This window comes from Antechinus flavipes, chromosome 5 (assembly GCF_016432865.1).
Source record: "Antechinus flavipes isolate AdamAnt ecotype Samford, QLD, Australia chromosome 5, AdamAnt_v2, whole genome shotgun sequence".
NCBI classification, from domain to species: domain Eukaryota; kingdom Metazoa; phylum Chordata; class Mammalia; order Dasyuromorphia; family Dasyuridae; genus Antechinus; species Antechinus flavipes.
In genome coordinates, this window is record NC_067402.1 from 197,830,384 (window position 1) to 197,842,813 (window position 12,430).

Consider the following 12,430-nt stretch of genomic DNA (forward strand, 5'->3'; position numbering starts at 1 on the left):
TCATGCCCAATTCACCCCTATCTAAACGGAAAGCTCTCTAAGCTTTGTCTTTTTGTTCCTTTGGAAAGTTTCTGCCAACTCAATAAATCCTTGTTGTTTCCCAAATTCATGGTTTGGGGTTCCATTATGGTTTTGGATTTAGGAATTTGGGTTTTGGTTCTGGTTTTGGTTCTGGATGGCCCCGACAATTTTACTCACAACACTCACCTCTCGATTGTCTCTGTCAGCCTGGACGAGGGTCCCTTTAAAACAAGGTTCCACATAATGAACATAATCATTGTACTGTAGCCAGTAGGAGGGAAAATTGTAGGGAAGAGGGAGAAAACGAAACAGGGTCAGTTTAGATAGTTAATGTCCACTGAAGTTTAGGCAGGAGGCCTGCAGGGTCACGCTTACCCAAGTAGAGCCTGTGGACTTCCGCGCCGTGGCTAGAAGCAGTAACCGGCACCTGTCAGACTTTGGTAGGGGTGCTCACCTGAGACCTGAACATTCTATCTCTATTTTTCTGCCATCATGGAAATTTGCCCTAATTGGGATGTTGTCCCACCTTGAAAATACTGAGAAAACTGACTCTTGCTCAGCAAATTCACTTGGTCTTCCTTGCAGTGACTTGAGAGGGGGCATGCTATAGCAAACAGATGGCTGGCTTTGGAATCAGAAAGACCTTAGTTCAGATGCTTACTCAGTCACTTTATGATGTTGGAGGAAATTATTTAACCTGTCAGTGTTCCTGGAAAATCTCTAAGACTATAAATTGCAGATGACTTGTTAATCTTCAATAATGGAGGAAATTCTCTACACTAATGAAATCACATAGCTGGACTGAAAGGGAAAGATAAACAAATTACTTGAGTAGCATTTAACACTACTGCTAAAGTGCCCTTCAATTAGCAATCACTTAGCATCATATGTTACCTACTAAAAGAGATATTGTGGTCATTTAGTCCGGTGATATTCAAGTCAAATAGAAATGGGGTCATTAAACCATACATGGGGACCCCTGAGTTACAGATTTACTTAGAAAACCATTTTTACATTATCTACACTCCCTTCCATTTTATTTATTTAAGCTTATCTATCTAAATATATTCCAATTACATTTTAATCTGGTTCTGCATGTGTCATCATTATTGATGATTCTTGTTTAGTCCAACCCTCCTCATTTTTCAGATATAGAAACTGAGAAATTTGTCTAAACTCACACCAATGCCAAGAATCTGGACTAGGTTACAAACTCCAGTCCTCTGACTTCAAGTACAGAGCTCTGATTTTATATGCAATGTTCCAGTTATAACTATGTGGACTCAGGTGTAGTCGGCAGAATGTGACCTCTCCATTTCTGCTTCTGCCTAGGCTTGAGGATAGAACCCTCAGATATGTCCACCTTAGTGTTCGCTTTTGGTAGTCCTCAAAGGCTGGAGATGCTGCCTTAGTTAGCTAAAATGGCTCTGGGATAGTAGGACCATTCCTACCTCCCTGGTCCTCAAACTCTCCTTTTTCTCATCGCTACAAGGTTGAAGAATATCTTTTATCAATTAGGAAAAATAATGTGAATTAACTTCTTATATAATAAAAATTTAAGCACTTAGAGTTATTTTTAATCTTTTGGTCTAAGTCAGAAAAAGGTGATATTTAATTATTGTACAATGGGACAGCATTGATTTTGACTGGCAGCAATAAGGATAATATGAAACAAAGCTTCTTAAATTGTAGATTGTGACTCCATATGGGGTAATTGAATGTGGGAGTCATGAAATTATAATTAATTATCAGTAAATGCTTGATTTGTATATCTATTTTATATACCTACATACCTGGTGTTGCATAAAATTTTCTCAAGTGAAAAAGAGTCATGAATGGAAAAAGTTTAAGAAGCCTTGATATGAAGAATGCATTCTTCCCTCATATGCTGCTCTTCTAAGCAGAAAAAGGACAGGGACTGAGATGAGGGGAGACCAGTTGAATCTTGTGATAGGAGAAATATGTTCATTTATTTCTAGTGAATGGCAGAAATCTGCTAAGTGTATCCTTTTCATTTGTACTACATCTATAGAAATAGGGATACAATATAGTCATGAGATTAGGACTTAAGAATGATAGGAGTCTGAGGAGAATATAATATAGGGCTGATCAATAGAAAGATTTTGAAGTCAGCAAGATTTGATTTTGGCCCTCTCTTCCCTGACTAAATGCCCAATGTTTCCATGATACTAACAATAACTATTATTAGCATCTTTCTAATTAGTACTTAACTATTAGCATCTAACTAACCCTAATAATATGTATTATTAGTATAACAGAAACACAGGGTTTTTAGTGAATCAGTTTAAGGAGTGCTTTCTTCACTATTGCCCTTTTAAATGGAGGCAGTTAAATGGAGTTACTTGTGACTTGCCCAGAGTTACAAAGTTAGTAAGTATTTAAGGCTGAATTTGAACTTAGGTCCTCTTGTTTTATTAGCTGGTGCTTTATCCATTGTTTCACCCAGATGCATTGTTCACTATTTATCGCTCTTGGAAGGAGGTGGGATATGATGCTCCTGAGCTTCCTAGTAGTGTCCTATCTGGGGCTGACTTACTCTCAGAGGAAGATATCCTTCTCCAAATATTTCTATTCTTACTCCAACTGTTTGCTCTATCTTGTTGATATAAGTAATAATAAACAATGGTATTAATAAGTTAATGCCTTGTTCCTCCTGGGCAATGTATTTATATTTCATCAGAAGCCTTTTGCAGACTGCTTTTTCTCAGAGGATAGAATCTTGGTGCTTTCAGACATTATGGCAAGGTTTTCCAGTGACCTCTGTTAAAGGGATGGCTCTCTATCTGCAAGGCTCATCTAGGTCCCAGTCCCTCTCCTCATTCCTCTGCACACTTATCATAGCTTCTCTGTAACTCCTCCTCCCTTCATTTCCTTTTTTTTCTTTCTCTCTGAATGAAGATCCTCAAGCATGAGATCATTGGGAAGCTCTAGAACACAGACATCTTTGAGTTTTTGTCTCCTATGTGCTCTTATGCCAGGTTGATTAGACAAGATAAATGGTAAAGGAAAAAAGGGTAGGGATGGAAATTGTTTTAAAGATGGGAATCAGGGATCATTCTAAATTGGGAATATGGGGGACTCATTCTAGAGCACAAGGGACAAGAAATTGGGAATGAGCTAGGGTCTGTTGTAAAGGGTGTTAGGAAACACGTTAGAATAATTGGGTTCATACACGGTCCAGGATCATGGAGATACAGGACACTTCTAGAGTCAGTGGGGAGGGTTGTTCTATAATAGAGGGATATATTTACCGCAATGATGTTGACAAAGTCATTCTCCCCCAGGGTGTCCAAAATAGTAGAGATGGTATGCTTGGCGATGGCAATCTGCAGCCCCTTCATGCTACCACTCACATCCACCAGAATCACAATATCCTTGGGAGAAGTGGCAGCTTGAATGTACCTTTGGAAAGAAGGCAAAGGGGGGAAAGAAGAGGGAGGAGGGAGGAAAGGACACAGATGGGGAAACCAGAGCTCTATGAATCAGCTGAGGGCAAGAAGTGAGCCTTGCAGTGGGATGATTCAGTCTGGTTAGGGAAGAGTCCAACACAGACAGTGTAGCTGGAGGTTTTGGGCTGAAACCAAACCCTGTGAGTGAAGGGAGGCTACAGCAAGAAGAATCTCACTGGTGTAAGGAGACAGCTGGACAGGAATTCTGCCTCCTCTTCTTTCCCAGCTCAGACACCATTGGGATATAAGTTACTTAAGACTAAAATCTCTGATTCTTGCTTTTGTCTTTGACTCTCCAGAGTAGAGTTGACATTTGTTGCTTAAGGCTTGTTGACTGGTTGACCAAAGAGGAAGTTAAAACCCCAAGATAATCAGGGAAAAGCTGGAAGAGGGACAGAATTTCTCTCAGGAAACAAGATCTCACCATCCTCGGTTCCGGCAATCAAAGGTAATTACTCCACTTTCATCAGGGGTCCACTTTATACCTGGAGAGAGGAGAACTGGGGCTGTTTCATCTGCTCAAGACTCAGAACCATAGCTCTTACACTGACATTCATATCCATGATCTCCTTTATTTAATAATCACCAAACTCGTACAAGGACAGAGCATTTAAATGGCAATGGTTACTAGATGATATCCTCATGGAGTGTGACAATGAAGAAAGGAAAATGAAGACTTTTTCCTCCACTGCTACCTTTTCCCTCTTTCAACCAGCAAATACAGGATCCTGCATGGCCTGCTACATGATAAGCAAAGAACTAGAAAAGGAGGATTTGGGAATTCTGTGGACCCCCCAAATTTGGGAGCCTTATTTCTACTCAACTCATAGATTCCAAATATGAGCTCAGGACAGACTCACATAATTATAGGATTTAAAAAGTTGGAAGGGATCTCAGAGGCTCATACAAAAACGGGATTTATACTATGCTTTATCGACAAGTGGTCATCTAGCTTCTATATGAAGAACTTCAGTGAGGAGATACTCATTGCCTCCAAAGGCAGCTCATTCCATGGTGAATAGCTTTAATTGTTAGAAAGTGTTTAATCACATTAAGTCTAAATTTATTTGTACTTTCTACCTTTTTGCTCTCATTCCTTCCTTCTGGGGCAAAACATAACAATTCTAATTTTTCTTTCATATCATATCCCTTTTAATACTTGAAGGCAACTATCATGTCCCCCAAATCTTTTCTTTTTCAAATTAAGGTTCCCAGTTCCTTTGTCTGACACAAAATTCTTCATCATCTTGGCTGCCCTCCTTCTTAAAATGTGGTTTTCAAAGCTGATCACAATACTTCAGATATAATCTGGGCACTGTGGGACTATTGTTGTTCTAACTCAAGATAAAATTAACTTTTCAGGCTGCTATATCAATCTGTGGATTCATAAGGAGTTTGTACATTTGACAAAACACAACACTCATTCCTATTAAAAGCACTAGGGAGCACAGGAGTTTTCCCTAAAAAAATTTTAAAACCATCAGCAATATTATATGTAATGGAGATAATAGAAGCATTCCCCCAAAATCAGGGGTGAAACAAGATTGCCCATTATCACCACTACTATTCAATATTGTACTAGAAATGTAAACTTTAACAATAAGAAGAAGAAAAAAGAAATTGAAAGAATTAGAGTAGGTAATGAGAGAATAAAACTATAACTTTTTTGCAAATGATATGATGGCATACTTAAAGAATTCTAGATAATTGACTAAAAATCTACTAGAAACAATTTTTTTGAACTGAAGTCAAACTCACTTATAGTTCAGAAACTTTATTCTTTTTTTTATTGTATTGTTTCCCTCAAATAATGCTAATATCTACTCAAAAATGATGGTCCTTAATTTCAATAGATTTGACTATTCACATCCAGAGTGAGAAATATGAATGTGGATTGAAGCATTTATTTGTTTGTTGTTTCTTTCTTGTGTTTTTTTCCCTTTTGGTCTGACTTTTCTTATGTAACATGACAAACACAGAAAATATGTTTAAAAGGATTGCATAGGGACAGTTAATGGCACAGTGGATAGAGCACAGGCCCTGAAGTCAGGAGGACCTGAGTTCCAATCTGGCCTCAGACACTTAATACTTTCTGGCTGTGTGATCTCACTTAACCCCAATTGTATCAGCAAAAAAAAAAAAAAAAATTGCACATATTTAACCTATAACAAATTGTTTGCTGTCTTGGGGAGGGGGAAGGGGAAAGTAAGGGAGGGAGGGAGAAAAAATTTGGACCACAAAGTCTTACAAAAATCAATGTTGAAAACTATCTTTATGTGTATTTGGAAAAAAATGCTATTGAGAAAATATAAACAAAATAAAATGATGGGTTTTATTTTTTTATATGAATCTGTGATTTTACCAATGTAGAAAGCCTTTGGTGAGTAATTTTTTTCTACTAATACATAGGAATATATTTTTTTAGCGGTTTAAAGTTTTTGAGAGTTTTCTGAGAACAATAAAAATTTTTAATCATCCAATGTCAGTCATGTAGAAGATATAAAATCAACACAGATCTTCCTGACTAGCTTATGCATTATACTGGATAAATGGGGCAACAGAGTTCTAAGCTGGAAGTCCAGCTTCTGAAGTCAGGAGATTTCACTTTTTGTCCTGAGTTCAAATGTGACCTCAGACACTTACTCGTTGTGTGACCTCAGGCAAGTCGAGTCTTTCTGTTTGCCCCATTTCTCATCTGTAATATAAGCTGAGGAAGGAAATGGCAAACCATTCCATATGCCAAGAAAATCCCAAACAGAGTCATGAAGAGTTGGATACAACCAAAATGACTGAATGACAACAACAAAATCCATTATACTGTTCTGCCTCTCTCTAAGAAAATGAAACTTAACGGAAATAAACACAATTAGTGTTAAGAAATTTAAACAAATAAAGCATAAGAGAGGACCAATTTAACAGTAATCTATATAGAAAAGACTTTGGGATTTTGGTTAACTATAAGTTTAACTTGGTAATGATTGTTCTTTCCAAAGGCACCAATGATTAAATTGACAAATCTAAAGGTTTTTTTCCCTCAAATCTCATTCTTCTCAAATTCTTTGTGGCATTTGTTGTCACAGATCAACTTTTCTCCTGGGTGGCTTCCCTTCTATCAAGTTTCCCTGTTTCCCCATGAGCATAGAGGAACAGACCTCAGAGGTCACATAGTCCAATTCCTTAATTTTACAAATGAATAAAAAGTAAAATGACTTGTCCAAAGTCACACATACAGGTGGAAAATGGCATGTCTGGGGGTTGAATTAAGGTCCCGTAATTTTTAACCCGACACTGTGCCATGCTGGTGCTCCTTCCTTTCCATTTTTTCTTAAATGCCTGGCTGCCCTTCCTTAGATCATAACCACAGCCTGCCTCCTACCTGTGGGTGGACCCCAGAGCTCTATCTTGGGTCTTCTCTTTTTTCTCTATGTTCCATACCAACCTCATCAGCTTTTAGGAATTGTTAGAAGGAATATCTATGCAAATGTATAATCTTTCTCCTGAGATTTATTCTCACATCACCAAATGCCTAATGGACATTTCAAAAAGGATGTCCTGTAGGCATCTCAAATCCTACATTATTATTATTGGAATTCATTATGTTTTCTCCCTAAACACGCTCCTAATTTTTTTTTTTTATTACTATCAAGGGCACCATCATCCTCCCTCTCATTCTCCTTCTCTCCCCTCTCCATATTCAATCAGTTACTTAATCTTTTCATGTCTGTTCTCCTCAATCCCTCTTGGATATTACCCCTTTTCTCTTTTCCACTATCATAGTTTAGGCTTTTCTATAAACTCCAATGCTCCTTATTACTTTTGGATCACATCCTTATCCTACTTTCTAGCTATACTTATCATTCTCCTTTACACTCTATCGTCCAGTCTTACTTACAGTCCATCTCATTTCTTTATGCCTCTGAACGTCCTGTTTCTCCTACCTGGAATTCTGCCTAGGATTCTGACTCACAAAAGTCTCGGTTTTCTTTTAAGACTCAGCTCAAGCACTGTCTGCTGTGGGAGGGGTTTTCTGGTCCCTGTTCCCCCATACCTGCTACTGTCATTCCATTACTCCTTTGTATGAGAACTTAAATCTTTCTGATATCAATTTGCGTTGTCTCTCTCAATAAAATGTAATGTCCAGGAGGAAAGGAATTGTTACATTTTTGTCTTTGTATCTCCAGTACTTTATAATAGTGTCTGGTGCTTATTTTTAAAATATTAATTTTAAATTAAATAAATTAAATAAAATTAATTTATATTAGGCACTTAAAAATGCTAATGGATTGATTGACCCATTGTATGGCTACTGAAAGAGTTGATGCTTTCTTGGGCTAGATTAATAAAATATATTAATATTTTAATTTAATTAATTTAATAAAAATATTGTAACATGATTAAAGATCAATTATACTTTATCTCTGCCAAATCTTTCTAAATTGTGTTGAGTTCTGGCACTATCTTTTTAGGGGGAACATTTATGAAGTGTACTAAGGACAAAGGAAGCAATGAGGATGATGAAGGATCTAGAAGAATTTCATGTGAATAATGGTCATAAGAACTTAGAATCATAGATTTAGAGCTGAAAGAACTCGAGAGGCTATCTAGTTTAACCTCTTACATCTTACAGAAGGGGAAAATGAAGCTTCCCAAATTAAGTGGCTTTCCTGAAGTTATTCAGGCACAAACTTAGGGACAACATGACATTTTTTTTTTTTTTCTGACAGGATGACAAGGATTCAGTTTTCGGCTCCAAAGGGTCAAGGTTTTCTATTTATTGGGAAAATGAGATGGAATGCTTACAAAGTACTAAGTTTCTCATCAGCAGAAGTGTTCAAGATGAGGCTCAAAGACTGCTGTTTTGCTGTGGATAGGAGGATTCCTTTATTGATTAGAAGGTCAGACTAGATTTCTAACTTTCCTTTTAATTCTTACCAGCTACCGATTGACTATTCTGTTCAAAGCTAATGTTCAAGTGACTGTTCTGTTCTAAGAGTCTAGATCTTTGTGTTTTCAGTGTCCTTTCCATTTTTGCCATAATATTTAGGAAATTCCATTGGCCAAGTGTTTAAAACAAAGGTTTTAAAATGAACAAATATCGTGGTGTCAGAGGACTAGATATGGGGTAAAAATTGGGTTTCAATTCTGACATTCATGAGATGTGGGAAAACACAATTAGAGTTAAGAAATTTAATCAAAGCATGAGAGAGGACCGATTTAACAGTAATCCATATGGAAAAGACTTTGGGATTTTGGTTGACTATAAGTTTAACTTGGTAATGATTGCAACTGAGTCTCAGTTGTCTCTATTGCAAAATGGGATAAGAACATTTATTTCTACTATAAACTACAGTTATTCCTTCTACTTTAAGGTAACTAAGACAGGGTTGCCCCTGCAATCTGGAAAATCCATGTAAAATTTTTTTGGCTCTCCCTTTGTACCAGAGAAAAAGTCTGAAATTATTATGGGATTAAAAAATAAAATATGTTGGTATTATACAATACTAAAAATTATTTTATGCATTTTTGAGTTTCTAAACTTTTTCTGTATCATCTGCAGCTTTCCCCCAATTCCCCCAAATTCCCATTTCTTATGCCAACCTGTGAGAAAGTCATGATATGGAAGGGATAACATAGTATAGCTGCATATGCTTACAATACCTATTTCATAGAGCTTCATAGAGGATCACATGGGATAATGTAGGTAAAATGTGTTTTTTAAACTTTAAAGTGCTATATAAATATCAATTGTTGTGATAATTGTGGGCATCTCAATATGACTGGCACTGGGTAATGCTTTTTGTTGAGGATTGACATAGGTATGCTTGAATGCCGGGAATTTGTCTTTGTGCTCATGTTCCCATGACTTCAAAGAAGAATCTTTTCAGAGAATCATAAATTTAGAAAGCACATTTCCACCCCCTTTCCTTGCCTCACCATTTTCATACCTGGATAGAGCCTGAAGAATCCAGTTGAACTGCCAAAATACTGCCAAGTCAGTGTTGGATCTCTTTGGAAATTCTCCACAAAAATAGGGTTTAAGGCTTCTGACATGTAGACCCCATTCAAAATACTTGGATCTGAGGGACAAGATATAGAAAGAGCAATGTGACTCTAGGATACACTTCTGGGATCAGATTGGAGATAGGTTAATTAAATATATGTGATCAATTAATCAACAAATACTGTGTCTATTATTTTCTAGGCTCTTTGTTAGGTGTTAGAGAGAGAAAACAAAAAGTGAAACAATCCATACTCTGAAAGAGAACACAAAACTCATTTCCTCTAGTACATATAGCTCAGAGCCCCCACTTGACCCCTGTCAGGCTGTCCTCTGCCTTGTTTTGATTACATCTGGAGGGCTGTGTTCATTTCTGGACACCATGAATTAAGAAAGAATGCTGATGAGATCCAAGAAAAGGATAGCATCATAGGAATAGCAGATATAGGAACTGAGACTATTTAATCTGAAGAACAGATGTAGGGGGAAGAGAGGACATAATAATTGTCTTACAGCATCTGAAGGACCGATATGGGAAGGAGAAATTAGATTTGTTCTCTTTGGCGTCAGAATCAAGGTTGAAATTGAAAAGAATAAAATTTAGGTTTGATGTCAGAAAAATTTTCTTAATTAGAGCTATCCAAAAGTGGAATGAGCTTCCTTGTGAGGCAGTGGTTTTGTATGTTAAAAATGATTGTACATGTATAACGTATAACAGATTGCTCGCTTTCTTTTTGTACTCCTTTGGGGGAGGCAAGAAAAAAAAAACTGGAGCTCAAAGTCTTACAAAAATGAATGCTAGATATATTGGATTACTTGCCATCTAGGGAAGGGAGTCGGGGGGGAGGGAGGGAAAAAATTGAAACACAAGGTTTTGCAAGGGTGAATGTGAAAAATTATTTATGCATAAGTTTTGAAAATAAAAAGCTTTAATAATAATAAAACATTTAAAAAATGAATGTTAGGAGGCAGTGGTTTTCCCTCCTTGTTCTCCAAATAAATCACTTTTCTAGGGGATTCATCTTGAAGTGCATAGCTGAGATGGTTCTAATGTGGCTGCTCCTTGATAGGTGGGGAGAAGATTTTCTAAGAGGAAAAAGGAAAGATAAGTTAATGTTTCTGAAGAATTTGCTTCCTTCTCTCTAAGCTGATTTTTTGGAGGACACTCAAATTCAGAATGTTTTACTCTTACTAAGTCAAAAGATGAAGAGGATTAGTATCTCAGCCCAGTCAAACATGGAATAATCCAGGTTTGAGATAGGAAGAATAGGACAGAAAGCTCAGTTCTAATCCTAGTCTTAAAATAGGACAAAACCTTATTTTCCAGATCTATGTTAGGACAACATGACAAATTTTATTTTTTTAAAAATGTAGGGGGTAGGTAGGGGTATAATGAGATTATGTAAGTTTGTTGTTATGTCTGACTCTTCATGACCCCATCAGGCATCTTTTTTTCCTAGTAAATTTATTTATTTTTAATACACATTGCTTTATGAATCATGTTGAGAGAGAAAAATCAAAGCAAAAGGAAAAAATCATAGGATAAATAAAAAAAAAAACAGAAAAAGGAAGTGAACATAGTATGTGTTGCTTTACATTCAGTCTCCTTAGTTCTCTCTCTGGATGCAAATGATATTTTCTGCCCAAAGTCTATTGGGATTTCTTTGGATCACTGAACCACTGAGAAGAAACAAGTCTTCCATAGTCAATTATTGCACATTCTTGCCTTTACTATGTACAATGTATTCCTGCTTGTTTTGCTCAGCATCAGTTTGTGTAAATCTTTTTAGGCCTTTCTAAAATCAGCTTGTTCATTATTTTTTACAGAACAATAATATTCCATTATCTTCATGTACCACAACTTGTTCAGCTGTCCCCAGTTGATGGGCATCTATTCATTTTTTAATTCTTTGCCACCATAAGAAGAGCTGCTACAAAATATTTACATATTTCCTTTTCCCTCTTTTATAATTTCTTTGGGATATAGGCCCAGGAATGGCACTGCTGGATCAAAGGGTATGCAAGTTTTATAGCCCTTTGAACATAGTTCCAAATTGCTCTCCAGAATGATTGGATCATTTCACAATTCCATCAACAATGCATTAGTGTCCCCATCTGGGATCTTGGCAAAAATACTGGAATAGTTTGACATTTCCAGCTCATTTTACAGAGGAGGAAACTGAGGCAAACAGGGTTAAGTGACTTCCTAGGGTCACATAACTAGTAAATGTCTGAGCCTGGATTTGAATTCTAGTATTCCTGACTTCTGAACTAATCCTCAATCCACAGTGCCACCCAATTGCCTGACTAATGTAAGCTTAAAAATTTGCAAACCTTAAAGTGCTATATAAATGTGAGTTATTATGATCCTATTTTTGTATCCACTTTTTGATAGAATACAGATAGAAACAATCTGTTGAAAAGCCACTCTTTTGCTTTTACTCTTTTATATTTAATGATCTGTGGACCATAACAGTGCAAGATAAAATGACTATTTTGGAATTGAATAAGAGTATTGTGATTTAACTTCACCTTGCTGAGACTTGCTGAGAGCACAATCCAGTAGCAAAGAGGATGACAGAGATGACATGTATATTGCCCTATTTCCACAAGGCTTTTATTTTTCTGCTAGCTCTCTATATTTTGAAAGATTTAAATTCCATGTAGTTTAGAAATTGTGAGTATTTGTTACATCTGTTAAAAATGTTCTCTATTTTTATGACTCAATGTTATATCTGGTAGGCAGAAGCTCTGTCAATAATGATGCTCCAATTGCAGTATATTCTCAAGTATATTTTGGAGTTAGTATTTGTACCATGGTGCTTTATTGCCTTTTAGATTATAAAGGACAGAGAGCTCCAGATGTCTAATTCTAGTCACCTGGATATGTCTTTCCAGATATCTGGTAAATGCTAAATTTTTGCAACCTGCAGTGATGTAT

At 36.6% G+C, this 12,430-nt stretch overlaps 1 protein-coding gene across 1 annotated transcript in view; it reads right to left on the bottom strand.

The window, feature by feature from the left end:
- Positions 1 to 12,430, bottom strand: part of CACNA2D4 (calcium voltage-gated channel auxiliary subunit alpha2delta 4) — a 160,362-nt gene that overhangs the window by 134,339 nt on the left and 13,593 nt on the right. Inside the window, exons 5-8 of the mRNA XM_051962435.1 lie at positions 9,437 to 9,568; positions 3,916 to 3,976; positions 3,294 to 3,444; positions 208 to 282 (exon numbers count right to left, since the gene is read on the bottom strand). Of these exons, the coding sequence (XP_051818395.1) occupies positions 208 to 282; positions 3,294 to 3,444; positions 3,916 to 3,976; positions 9,437 to 9,568 (419 nt within the window). The remainder of the gene's footprint in view (positions 1 to 207; positions 283 to 3,293; positions 3,445 to 3,915; positions 3,977 to 9,436; positions 9,569 to 12,430) is intronic.